The following is a 14,164-nucleotide window of genomic DNA, read 5'->3' as shown; positions in this document are numbered from 1 at the left end:
GAAGTAAGCATACGATGGTATATACATCACTCCAATTTCTAATATTATTTATGAAAATATATCGAATATATTATTATTATTAAAATTATTATTGTTATTATTAATAATATTATTATATTATTTAACCATAAATCATAGTCAAATTTCACTCATGATTTTCCTATTTTAGGGTAATACGTGAGTGGTTTATTTGTGTATAATGTGGTGATAGACTTTGACATACTAATAATATCTTCTTTATTAGTCAACCTATTGAGGATTGACTATAAGACCATGCATGTGTTCACATTTATTGATTGTTTTTTTTTTCTTCAAATTAAACTAATTGGCTTCACATTTGTCCCAACCACAACACAATCAATGCAATATTGGCCAATAACATTAAAACCATGCATATATTTGCCTATCAAAAGGCTCCACTTGCCAATAAGTCTATCATCATCTAAAAGAAAGAAAGAATCTTCCCAAATGCTAAATAACACTGCCATAAAAACGATCATTAGCGAAATTTAATTTTTAATTGTCGCTAAACATGTACTTTTAGCGGCAATTGTCACTCTTTGTATATGTCCCTAAAGCCTTTAACGACATTGGTTCTAAAGACAGTTAACTAATGCTGGTAAAGAGGTTAGCACTCTTTGTTAATGTCAATATATAATATCGCTAAAAGTTATTTTTGTTGTAATGTAAGTTGGTATTCAAATACTCCTCTATAAAGTGATTATTGGAAAATAAGAGAAAAAGGACAAAATAATTAACTATGCGGCACTTACTAGTCTGATTAATTTAAATTAGTATTTCATAAGCTTTTTTCCATTTCAAACTAGAGGTTCAAATTGAAGTTTCTGATTAAAAATAATATATTGTATGTAGACATGTTATTTATCATTTTTCGATTTGATCTAAGTCTAGATTTTAACTCACCCTTCATGACGAAGATCACAAAAGATTAGTAAGAAGGCCGATCACATGGAGAGAATGCCTTACTTTCTCTCTTTAAAAAATCGCGTGGAAAGAGCGCAAAACCTAAGTTATAAATATCGCGATAAATGTTATAATTTATGAAATCGGTGAAGATAATATTTTGAATGTATTATAAATTTTGGATTGTATTTATTTCATCATATTTTTTAGTTATATATGAACTATCTATTTTATTCGAAGTTTATTATGAATCTACAAATATGACAATATGTTAGGTCTTTCTTTAATATAATTACTTTGAAATAATGATTATGATGCATGTATGCCATATAGTTTTGTGGATATACATAATTGTGATTTAAATTATGCACACAATACATATTAATGGGATGTTCCAAAGAAGTCAAAAAGATAGCTACTTGTAGTTTTGGTGTTTTGTAAGAAAAATCCCACTATGCAAAAGGCAAAAAAGCATACATTTTTTTGAATGTCAAAGGGAAATTTTAGTCTTCTAACAATTAATTGCTAGTATACCTATATGTTGTTTTTCTTTAATTCAATAGGGTAGCCTCAAATATTGAATATATATACACATTTGGCTCTTGAAAGCAACTTTTGAAAGTGATTGAGGGGAAACTAGAAGATTAAAAAAAGATTGAGAATACCTCTAGAGAAAAATGAATTTTAATATTTGTTACTATGATGTAAAATTATATGTTGTTGCTACTGTTCTCTTCTCTGTTATGTTCGGTATGCTTTCTTTATTTCATCGTTTTTCGTTCATATTTGATTTTATCATACTTTACTTAAACTTGGAGTTTATTGAAAACAACCATTTTACGTACCTTTACGAGGAAGTAAAGTTGCGTATGCACCATTCTCAAAGCTCATTTATGGAATTATACTGAAAATGTTATTATTACGATGATGATACTTAAAAGAAGAAGAGAATAACACTTTTGGTCCTTACATTATTGAAAAATTGTATTTTGAGCCTTATAATATAAGAATTAATACATTTTAACCTTCAATTAGCTAAAATATTTTTTTAGATCCTTTGTGTGTGAATATGTCATATTTGTAATATTTTTAAAAATATATCACCCTCAAATAGAAAATATTAGTACAAACTAAACATAACATGACATGAGTTATTATGAACAAAATATAAAATAAGAGTATCACTATTTATATCATATGAACAAAAGAAGTAAAATGACACAATTAGCCCTGTTAATACATTTCTTTCTCTTAATTGTCTCTAATTACTCGTTCATTTTGCTAAATCAAGAAGTGACAAATTTTTTATACCTATTATACCCTCAATTAATTACTTTAAAAAATATAGAAATTCTAAAAAATCTTAAATTTTTAATTCATTCATCTCATAATTAATAGGGATAAAATGATAAACTCACTGTGTCAATTATTATTTCCTTAATATGTATGTCAATTTAAAAGTTAACAAGTAATTAAGAACAAAAGAAATACTAGTAAACAAACTTCTATTTCATTTTTAAAAGTAAACCTATATTTACATCACATTATATTTTAATTTCTAATACACTAACATACTAAACATCCATAAAATAATAATCTCTAAATTACTAATATATACATAACTCGTCTTTAAACCAAACAACTCCTAATAGATAGAGCCAAATGGACTTGTTGGATCCACTATTTTTTTAAATGGGTTGTATCATATAATAAAATAACTTTATCATAAAACTCCAATATTGCCTTTCTCCAACCACTCCATGCAAGTAGCCTATATTATAGCCACAAAGAAAAAAATAAAATAAAAGAGACAAATAATAATAATAATAGTTAATTCTTTATCTGGTCTATAATAAGTGTTCTCCAAATTAATTTAGACCAGAATAAATAAAAAAACTAAGAAAACATTTATTACCCAAACAACTCTCATCATTAATGCCTAATGATTTTCTTAAAGAATGCCTCAAGATTCTAAACAACACTTTTAATTTAATCCAAAAAGAGTACAATAAATTAATTTTTTTTAAAAAAATTTAATTAGATCAGATTCGAATCGATGACTTTCTCACCACGTCGAGGTAAAAGCATCACTAAGTTCAAGAATCATAAAAGGGTGATTATAACATTATTTCAAACTAAAGAGGTGGAAATTGAAATTTGAATATAATTTATGGGGCTTATTGTTAATTAATGTAAAAATATAATTTATGAACAAATATGTATATATGTTGATAATATTCTTTTGCAAAAAAGCTACCACATGTCTGTCTGAAAAAAGAATATTTTATTTTGGATCAGAAAAAAAAAAGTAGTTCAAAATATTGCCTTTACAACTTTATTATATGCTGCAACTACTTGTAAAAAGCTAAAGCTATTACAATATTATTTGTCCTATTGCTTGTGTCAAATCAACCTTTTTAATATAAAGACAAACTACTATCTCAACCACTCTATTTTTTTCTAATTTATAATATATAATATACACATTATATTATATTATATAATATAATATAGTACATATTTTTTCACTCTTTTACCTAATTACCAAACCCCACTACTTCCATCTGTTTTTATTTGCTATGACATTTTTATAAATTAATTTTGATAAACAAAGCTTTTCGTATTAGCAGAGTTTGAAATTTTCATATTGCGTTAGATCACATGAGGCAGACAGTTTATTATAATATAAATATTAATGACAATTTTAATATCACTTTTGTATTTTCTTAGTTGTTTCATTGCTCCCAAGCAATTTTGTGGATTATATTCTTCTCAATTTAAATCGTTTAAAGAATATATATTAGTTATGTAAAATAAATTTATGTTAAAAGCGTAATTTAACATGTTATATCAAAATAATATCGATATCAAAGATGAAACTATTCTTCGCCAAGGGGATTTGTAAATTGACTCTACTTCGTTAAAAAATTATGCTATATAAATAAGTTTAATTATTTTTAATGTATATAAAACTATATTTGAATATCGATCTCAATAGTATTATGTATATATTTTAATTTGTTTTAGTGATAATTTTAGGAAATAAAAATAAGACATATGGATGAATAAATTTATTAATATACTTAAAAGAAATACAAATAAAGTGATCAGAATACTCAATACAAATAAAATATCGATCATAGTAATATAATTCTTTGGTATGCTTTTGATCGACGATTTATCGAAAATAATCTTTACATCTTGATCGCTTACATCTCAAAACTCTATGTATATAATTACACCAAATATATTATTACTGTAATATAAATAACGAAATTTTAATATACCTAATTGTTCTTTAATTAAAGAGTTTTTTTTTTAAAAGCCCAAACATTAATACGCATGCATTCTTATCTTATCTCATTCATGCACATCATAATAATGATTGATAACAAAACATGACTTTTTTTGGTAAAAGTATAAATAAAAACGCGTTTTAGAAAAAGAAAAAAAATTTATAAAGTCAAATTAAATGGAAAGTTTGAATTAAAAAGCCAAATACTAATAATTTCTAGAAGAAGAAAGAAAAAAAAAAGGTGATAAGCCCTTGTGAGCCAACAAATAAAATCAAATCGAAGAAACTGATTAATATAAATTCATATCGAAAAAAGAAATATTAAATAATATTTTAAATTCAAATATTTTAATTTGAAATGAAGGAATACTATCCATTACTATAACCTTTAGGGAAAAAAAAATATCACTGAAAATTGAAAATTGAAAAAAAAATATTTTTTTTTGCAATATGATCAAGTAATTTTAATAATACATATAGCTCGATAGAAAGTAATAATATTAATCGCATACACCATACTCAACATATGTGTGTTGAATTAAAAACAAATATCTAACGTTTTATTATAAAAAATCAAGTCGAAATAATCGACATAGCATTTCAATTATCAAGAAATTAAAAGAAAAATTATAATTAAATTTTACTCAAAAGGAGATTAGTATATTATATACTTTAAAATTTTGATTACATGAAACATGATTTTTAAAAAATGAACTGTAATTTTTTGTTGGTGTTAATATTACCCAATACTCATGTTGTTAAAATAATTGTTTCATTTTTAATAATGGGATGATTTAAATAATACTCATTATTAGTCAGCATCAAAGCATTCTTTAATTAATAATTAAGACTAAAGTGTTCTTTTAACCTAATACAGCCCCCCCCCCCCCCCCACAAGAGAATCAATCAATCATATTTTCACCAAATAAAAAATAAAAAGTAAAGGACCATTTAATTAGTTACGTAAACATTTAAAAAGTAAAAAGAGTTGCTTCTCAAGAAAAAAGATTAATAATGCACCACCTTTACACTTTTAGAAATGTGTAAAAAAGTCACCATTTTAATTGTAGCTAACACCTTTTCAACGTCATCAACATGGGTTCTGGTGCATTGGTGAGAGTATCGAATTCAAGCTCTGATATAGAGAAAATCTCGCTGGAAGCGTCACTCCGAAATAGGCCCTGCAAAGCGCGATCCAAATTTAGTTGAAGTTCTAATGTGGACTCAAATATGAAGTTATTGTGAAAATTAATTCACACAACTCTCGTATACGTGTATATGACAACATAAAGAATAATATCTTTTTTATGGACAGGATACAAACAACAACAAAAAGTTCTATTAACCACCTAATGAAGCAACTAGCTAATTAATTATTTTAAGTTTACTAATAAAATAATTAAGATGCATCAACTTTATAGATCTTACTTTTTAATCAATCAAATAAACTAAGATTAAATTTTGATTAAACAATAATAAAATGGAATGTTAATACCTTTATGTGAGTGCCTATTTGAACAAGTTATAAAAAGGACAAATCAGAACATGCTTTTTATTTTAATTTATATTTTTCTCATCTTTTTGTAGATATGCAGGCTTTTTTAGTACCATGCTTACATGTTCCCTCTAACCAAAACTCTAAAAATATATTTTATAATATCACTTTTTTTTTTCACTCACTTATTATATTTTTTTTGTCAATACATTATTAGCAATTTGTACCCCACCCCCTATCTTGATTGGGGGATATTCTAGTAATTTTTATTATCTATATAAGAAAACAAGATTTGTAAAGGTACTTTTTAGGTAATTATTAAAATATATCCGTTTAGTGAAACTTGCTTTGCTTTTATCGATCATTATAATAATATTTGAAAATGTTTTTTTTGTGAAATTTAAAAAAAAATTATTTATTTTTCAAAAATTTAAACACTCTTAGTGAAATTCTTGATTTTGATACGATCTCTTAATCCTATGGCCATTATTGTAATTTTACCTCTCACAAGAAAACAAGATTTATAAAGGAACTTTTAGGTAACAACCTCTGTATCTCCATTTAATTATCACATTTTTTTGTACCCCAAAATATAATATTGGCATTCCTTTGTAAAATTAGAAAAACTTAATAAATTATAATTTTGTATTTACTATTTCATTTAATAAACATAAAATGAATTAAAATAACACTTATTTTAAATCGATCAGATTAATAAAGAGTTGATTGGGTCTTCTATATAAAAAAAGGGTAAAGAGCCCATGCATGTGTTGGGTAAAGGCATTAAATAGAGGAGACATTAAAGAGCAAGTAAAGGCACAAATCCCCAACACACAAAAATACAATCTTTACTTTTCTTCTTTTATCCAGGTTGTAGAAAGCTATGGAATCAACGATCTTAATCAGATGTCTCGAATTCAAATTTTGAACATGAAAAATATTATGATATCAAGCGATTTTTTAATAGACTTTATAACCACGTGAGTGGATTCGGATGAGATGAAATTCCAATACAGAATATGGAAATTTTTAAAAAAATAAAGATCTAAAGTAAAGATCACAAATTCGAATCGTGAGTAATTTTTTTTGAGGTAAGAAATCTTAATATAAATACTGAATATCGAATAATAAAAGAAAGAATCTAAGTTTTTAAAGTATAAAAGGATCAACCACATGATTTAATATGTGGGGAGCCATGGAAGAGTTGGCTAAGGCATGGCTTGAAACTTGCCAACTTGTCTTTGTTTGTCTTTTGTATTGAAGACAACTTGACAAAAAACATTAACTACTTTATTATTTTTTGTCTTTCTTTTTTCGATATTCAAAATTCACTTATACGACTAATTCATATCATACTCATAAATAAGCCTATTTATTAGTATAATAGCTTTATATCGTATAAGATAATCAGTCAGATACTCTTTTTTAATTATATAAAGTAGGTAGTCGACATGCATGACGAGAGGGCAAGTATATGCGTGTAAGTTAAAAACTACTTTTATACATGTATATCAAATCTTGAATACTCATTGTAAAATATCAGACATTGTTAACTGATAATGAAAAGGGCAAAAACGCTCTCTAAGAAGGTATCTTTTTAAATCAGAGTTCAATTAAATTTAAGATTTCAAACAAGACGCGGAACCATCACATTATAATTATGATTATGGTTGATGAAACATTGACTACTTCAAAAGGAGTTGAGAGAATTTATGATGGAAGTGTTTATTACATTGAACTAGTATAGAAATAGATACATTGAAGTGACTCATTTTGGCCTACATTCATGTTCCTTTACTATTATTAGATTATGACCCTTTTGTATTTCTGTTATATCTTTTGAATATAATCATACAATGTGGCCCAATTTTTGTACTTATCCAGTCATAGTTCAAGTTGTGATTAATAAAACCATTTTTGTTGCTTTGGTACAAGTCCATGTTTTTTCATGGCTGAAACTAATGTTTGATCGTAGGTTAGAGTTGTGGAAACAGTCACCAGCCTCAAAGTGCATCCCTTCCTCAGATTCTGCTAACACGAGAGAGATGTTTCGTGCATCGAACTGCTCTTTAACACAATGTGTTTAGCATTGAATTCATGTAAATGATCTAAAGATAGGTAGAATAAAAATTGTACTTCAAAAAACATATCCCAAACATGACTTATCACAACATAATTTTCCATTTTCTCAAGTGCATAGCATCACCCTAGCATATAATCGTTATCGATAGCATCTAGAGTCTCTTCCAATCGCGCAGAGATAAATAACATGGAAGTTTTTCGAAAAATGAGATAACGTATCGTACTGTTTACCTTCCCATGAATGGAAAACTGGAAATATTGTTGTTCTGCTTTCCCTATCTTCAGAATGCAACATCTCGAACGACTCTGCTGCATCTGCAAATAATGGATAGCAGAAGCGAATCCAAAATTTAAATTTGACGAAGTGAACATTTAGGTTCTTGCAGCCGAATGCATCTCTTCTGAAATTAGGTGATCAAAATTCAAGAACTTTTTGAAATTTTAGTGACTTTTCACATATAATCTGTACTTGGATTCAGTTTGAACCCGTTGACTGTATGCTCCATACGCCATCGATGCAGAGGGCTGCAAGGTTCTTCAGCTCTCATTTCAAAAGATATGGACTACTCAACAGAAATATGGCCTCGTTAACGTTGTTAGCCAATTCTGCAGCTGCTCCAACGTAAGTATGAGGCGTTAAGTTCAAGAGAGATGTCTTTGCATCAGCTGGTATGTCCAACTTTTGTATGAATTCTCTAATGCTTTCTTTGTTCACCGCTCTTCCTCGGGTTAACTCCTTCAGCTTCTCATAAGGTTCTGGCACACCGTACCTTCGCATCACCTAAATACCAAACAAAAACTGAAATCTTATCATAAAGTTTATCAAGAAACATAGTACGTATATTTAGATCATTTCATACACACCTAAGAAAGTTGTTTTGGACGACCTACAATTCCTTGGAATCCATGCAAATCTAACGAAAAATGGAGAAAGAAGGAAAAAAATGTGTTGGGTTATGTTATTATGTTATGTTTACTTTAGGTCCTATGTCATTTACGAGTCTACTAGTCATTGCAGACATTTTTATGCCAGTTGAAAATAGCGAAATCCTAGTACTTTTCAATTCGTATTTATTTAGTGCAATATCAGTCTGAGACGAGTTTTAATTAGAACAACATTGTCAGTGATGATTCATATAGCCGACCCTAACTTGTTTGGGATTGGAGGCTTTGTTGTATATCAATAGATAGGTTTGAAGACCAGACCTTGAAACATATCTTTGCAAGCACTACCAGCTTTATACCTAATATATTTCATATAAGGACGTACGGATAAAAAGTAAATGCATATGCCTTTCAGGCTTGACTAATACCGATAAGAAGTCCAGATAAAGCAAAAGCTGCATACCGTTTGTATTGGTTCAGCAAGAACCTCCCATGTTTTGTCTAAATCTTCCATCAGAGCAGCTTCATTCACCTATATTCAAAAAACCAATAAGTCAGCAAAGTCGGAACAATTTGATGAGTTCATGCTTCAGCATGGGTCGTATTTCATTACATTCTCAAAATAAAATAAAATGTCTGCAACATGTAGTTTAATCGTACAATTTCAACGTAATGCTTACCTGAAGCTTCTGAATTCCCTGTAATGCACTTCTATAAGCAAGAAGAGAATGCCCTAGTCCTACTCCCATGTTTCTCAGAACAGTTGAATCTGTCAAATCCCGCTGCAAAAGACAATTTGGATCAAGAAAAATTTATGAACAAGACAAGCAACTAAAGGCATCATATAAGAGCACAGCCCACAAATCGACATGCTCTAAGATATGTTTTTATACAAGTCCTAAGGGCTTCAAACTTTATAATATGCCATCACGATTCACGAGTAGAAAACTACTCCTGTCAAACGCTTCTATAGTTGCATCGTTCGTTTCAATATTTTTTGTCTGCCATAGCCAAATGTTACATTACCAGAACATGTAAAATCAGCTCTGAAAAGAATTTGGCCGTTATAGTGAAATGTTGTTATAAGAGAGGTCTTACTGTAGCACCCAAATATGTGTTTAATCAACGAAAAATGAAGCTTAAATTATTTGGTATAACATTTACAAACAAGATAAAGATACCATGACCAGATTTGACATACCTGCCAGCGTGAAATAGGTAGTTTAGTGCTCAAATGAGATAAATCTCCATTAGCTACTCCAAGATTGCCTTCACTATTTTCAAAGTCAATTGGATTTACTTTGTGAGGCATTGTCGAGGACCCAATTTCACCAGCTTTAGTTGTCTACGTAACATAAAAGAATTATGAACTCCATTTTCTGCCAAAAGAATATAATAGAAGATATATCTAAAATACAGGATAGTCACCTGTTTAAAGTAACCGAGAGAAATGTATCCCCAAACATCTCTATCAAAATCAACCAAAATGTTGTTAAACTGGACGACCGAGTGAAAAAGTTTGGCCATATAGTCATGAGTTTCAATCTGCATTACAATGATATTGAGTTAGAAGTTAAAAAACGTTTGCTAATGTGGTAATACACCCTCCTTTCCATTTTATATCACACGTTCCTTTCTGGACTGTTCCAAAAAGATCAACTTATGTCTATATTTGGAATTCCTTCGACTTTAACATTTCACATTTTGCCCTGATGACATGACATGTTGAAGACCGCAAGATTCTAAGGGTTAATTTAGTGTGTTACATATATTTGGCCTATGCACTAAAAGTCTTTATTTCTTAAACTCAATACATAAGTTATACACCAGCTATAAACCTCCCTCTAACTAATGCATAAAGCTCTGTTTCAAAATGAATTATGCTACATCCAATACAATAAATTAGAAAAGAAGAAAGGAAAGTAAAGCTACACCGAAGCTGATTGAAAAGAACAAAAGGAATCAGCCTATAAAACAAACCTGAGGAACATATGGATTGAATTCTAATCCAAGTGACAAGACAAACTCCTCTGCAATTTCTGGCCAGTTTATTTCAGGATACGCAGCTACATGTGCATTGTAGTTTCCTACAGCACCAGCAAATTTCCCAAGCATCTCAATTTGAGAAATCTCCTTTCTTTCCCTACTCAATCGATAAGCAAAAATTGCCATTTCCTTTCCAAGGGTTGTCGGTGAAGCTGGCTATAAGGTGAAAAAAGAATGAGTGAACTACATTATGCAGTCACTGAGGATATATATAAGACCACTGTTTTCCACGGACGTTAAGCTTCTTGTATCAAAACCTATTCAAAGTACACCTAACTAGAGGACTGTCGGGAAAAGACGTATACCTGCCCATGGGTGCGAGAAAGCATAGGAACAGAAGAATGTGTTGTGGCCATGTCACAAATTGCTTTAATCAATTCATCCATGACTGGCAAGATGACCGTGTTCAAAGCTCCTTTCAGCATCAATGCATGGGCGAGATTGTTGATGTCCTCAGATGTACATGCAAAGTGAAAAAACTCGATTACCTACCACAAAAAGAGGGACAACTATAAAAAAAGATGCATGTGCAAAATAAAGCTTTCGGGGGTTGCCAGGTCTCATAGAAATACTTTTAGCTTGAAAGAAGATGCACGTGGAAAGTATGACAGGAATTATTATTTTTTGGACAAGGAACGCCACTACCCTTTGGGTGCGCACAAGGCAAACCCCGTACACAATAGCTCACAAATCAGACAAGAGAGGTAAACCACACTAGTCAAGCCCCATGCGACGAGCTCAACCCAGAAGGCCAACTCCCTGCTGTCGGAGTCAAAGTGTTTCGAACTTGAGACCTCCATAATAGAAGTCCCAAGCCAAACCTTCTGAGCCACCCCGAACAATAGTATGACAAGAATCTATTCATACCTTAGATATCTCTGGATGTGATTGGCATTTTTGTTTCAAGAAGTATTCCACTGCTTTCACATCATGGTTTGTGACTCTCTCGATCTTCTTAACTTCCAAGGCATCATTCATACTAAATCCATCAATCAAGTCATGCAAAAATGTCTGAGCTTCTTCAGAGAAGGTTGGAACTTCAATAATTTGAGGTATTTGAGACATTTTTATCAACCACTTAATCTGACAAGAAGAGACATCACAAAAATTTCACTATTGCTAAGTGTTTATCCACACAGCAATCTAATTTTTTTTCAAAAATTCTCAAAGGAATATTTCAAAATTAAACTTTACTACTAGATAGTCAAGGAGGAAAAAGTAACCACCTCAACCAAAATGCGGAACCGAATTAATCCATACTCGCTCATAAACGGAGCCAATTCTTTGACTTTACCCCAATAACGACCATCCAATGGGCATAAAGCTGTTAAACTTGAGAGTTCTAGATCTTGAGAATGATTAGAAGACATCTCTGTGACCTGGGAAGTTTAAGAAGATACCATATCAATACATTATTCAAGCGTTAATTCCTCCAAAAAAAGAAAAAAAGAAAGAGACATCATTCCACAAGATAATAATAATAAGATGAGCTGAGTACCAATGAACTCCACACAGAGATATGAAATTGTAGGAAAAATTACATAACATAATGAGTCTTCCCATAATTGCATCTTACCCCATCAAATGATACATCTCGTACATTATCAATTCCCATAGAGCATTTGCTGCAAGATGGTAAATCAGATGTTGTCCCACAAAAGCATCTGGAACTATGCAATTCCCCCTAGTCAACTTAGGAATACAAAACAGGGAACTAACATCTCTTTTTTTCGTTGTTTTGGCGGGTAACAAGAATAGACACTTTACTGGACAGCCTGTTCAATAAATTGCAGAGATTCTGCAACGCCTAGGTTCGGATAGAAGTAGATGTAAATATACACGACCATATTCTAAACCATGGAATTGTAGATCTAGTGACAACAAAGAAGAGAGTGAAATTTAGTGGAAATGATCTCTCAATACGTTATTTTATGGTGTATACTTTTTCTCTTAAACGATAAATATCTTGCATTGCTGTTGAAGGAGGACTCTGGTGATTTTGGGTTGAAGTTGTGTACTTCTTTCCCTGTTGTTTTACTGCTTAGAACTGTGATGGCTGTTGTGAAAGGTGGTTTTCATGAATTCTATTGAATAATTGTCTCATCCCAACAAGCTGACAAGAATCGTGCCAGCAGTGGCAAAGGAGGAGAGAATCCTAAAAGAAGGAGAATGAAAACCCAACTGTTTATCATCAAGATTGCACCTTTATGTAATATGCATATACCATATAGCAAATTGACCTAGATGGTAGCCGTGATAAAGGAGAAAAGTTGTGGTAACTTGACATTCAGGATAAAACTAGTCAAGTTATGTTGAGTCCTCAAAATAGATAGATAAGCTTAAATGGAACACTGTGTACAATGAAGATCCATATAGCAGCCTGCAACTTGATTGGTATTGATGCGCAATTGCTGATGTTATAAAGATCAGTTCTAATTAGCAGATGTGTTTGCAAGGAACTAAAGTTAGACAGTCCACTAAAGTAAGTCCGGACGAAAACATACAACTAAAAGGGATATCTTTATCTCTTTAGGATTTGAGTCCTGACCTCCAATGTTTACACCTACTTCATTGACCAATAAACTACACCCTTAGATGCACATATCTCATGCTTAAAACTCGCCAATCAAACTAGTGCTTTTAAAATTAGGGAAAACGAGCAAATGCGAGAGCTAAAAAGCCATTTTCCATGTGCAACTTACCAATCTCTCACACAATGGGAAGATTTTTTCTATCAAAAGATAGTTAAAAAAGACACAAACAACACATGGAAGGTTAATCAGCACCCTGTCATCTGGAAATATGCATACAAGAATGCTCCCAAAAAACTATTTTTCTTCTATTAGTACTAAGTAGCCACAGAGCTAGTAAGCAAGCATCTAAAACATAATTCCCCTATGAACTCCTAAACTGCTAACAACTCTGCTGTTATATGGATTCTTTAAGATTCAAACAGCATTCCCTCTTCCAGTAAAGGTAGAGGTAAGGTGTGCATACATCCTATCCTCTTCCGACCCCACTTGTGCCATAACATTCCAACACAGAGTATACTATTGGTGTTAGCTCACATCATTAAATACATAGGAACTGATAAAATTAATTCACAAACACATAAAAAAACAGTCTTCAGCATAAAAACCAAACAAATAAAAAGGAAGAATTGTCCAAAGAAAACACCACAAATTGAAACTTCATCTCATATAAAAGAACCCCATTAAGAAAAATCTAACCTTTTCTTGAGTTTTCAAAGAGCTGATAGTAGACCCTTTAGCTATTCCTCTGCAAGAACAGATTTTTCTTACTGGAAACGAAAAATTCAATTGATTTAGCCAAGAATTTTGAAGAAAGTTGGATTTTTGGGTAATGGGGTTCGATAAATACATTGTCTTGTTGACACCTGAAGCACTGAAAGAAGTTCCAAGTTCCATTTTTTTTTT

At 30.7% G+C, this 14,164-nt stretch overlaps 1 protein-coding gene across 1 annotated transcript; it reads right to left on the bottom strand.

Annotated features, from left to right (window-relative positions):
• Nucleotides 1-7,782: 7,782 nt before the first annotated feature.
• Nucleotides 7,783-14,155, bottom strand: LOC101263129 (uncharacterized). The gene is made up of 10 exons (XM_004242613.5): nucleotides 13,958-14,155; nucleotides 11,954-12,106; nucleotides 11,595-11,810; nucleotides 11,033-11,215; nucleotides 10,662-10,883; nucleotides 10,110-10,226; nucleotides 9,883-10,026; nucleotides 9,362-9,463; nucleotides 9,145-9,213; nucleotides 7,783-8,577 (listed from the first exon to the last, which is right to left on the bottom strand). The coding sequence occupies exons 1-10, from the start codon at nucleotides 14,153-14,155 to the stop codon at nucleotides 8,341-8,343; spliced, it is 1,641 nt and encodes a 546-aa protein (XP_004242661.2). The 3' UTR covers nucleotides 7,783-8,340.
• Nucleotides 14,156-14,164: the final 9 nt, after the last annotated feature.

The sequence above is a fragment of the Solanum lycopersicum genome, chromosome 7 (assembly GCF_036512215.1).
Source record: "Solanum lycopersicum chromosome 7, SLM_r2.1".
In the NCBI taxonomy this organism is placed as follows: Eukaryota; Viridiplantae; Streptophyta; class Magnoliopsida; order Solanales; family Solanaceae; genus Solanum; species Solanum lycopersicum.
Note: the sequence above shows the minus strand (reverse complement) of the source record. Positions and strands in the feature narration are given on the sequence as shown.

Bases quoted from the DNA above. Each gene is read 5' to 3' on its own strand.
- LOC101263129 (XM_004242613.5), bottom strand. From the start codon at position 14,155: ATGGAACTTGGAACTTCTTTCAGTGCTTCAGGTGTCAACAAGACAATG. The intron at 11,216-11,594 runs GTATGAATAGAT...TTTTTGTGGTAG, and splicing joins CACATCCAGAGATATCTAAG to GTAATCGAGTTTTTTCACTT. The intron at 9,214-9,361 runs GTAAGCATTACG...TTTTGAATATAG, and splicing joins AGGGAATTCAGAAGCTTCAG to GTGAATGAAGCTGCTCTGAT.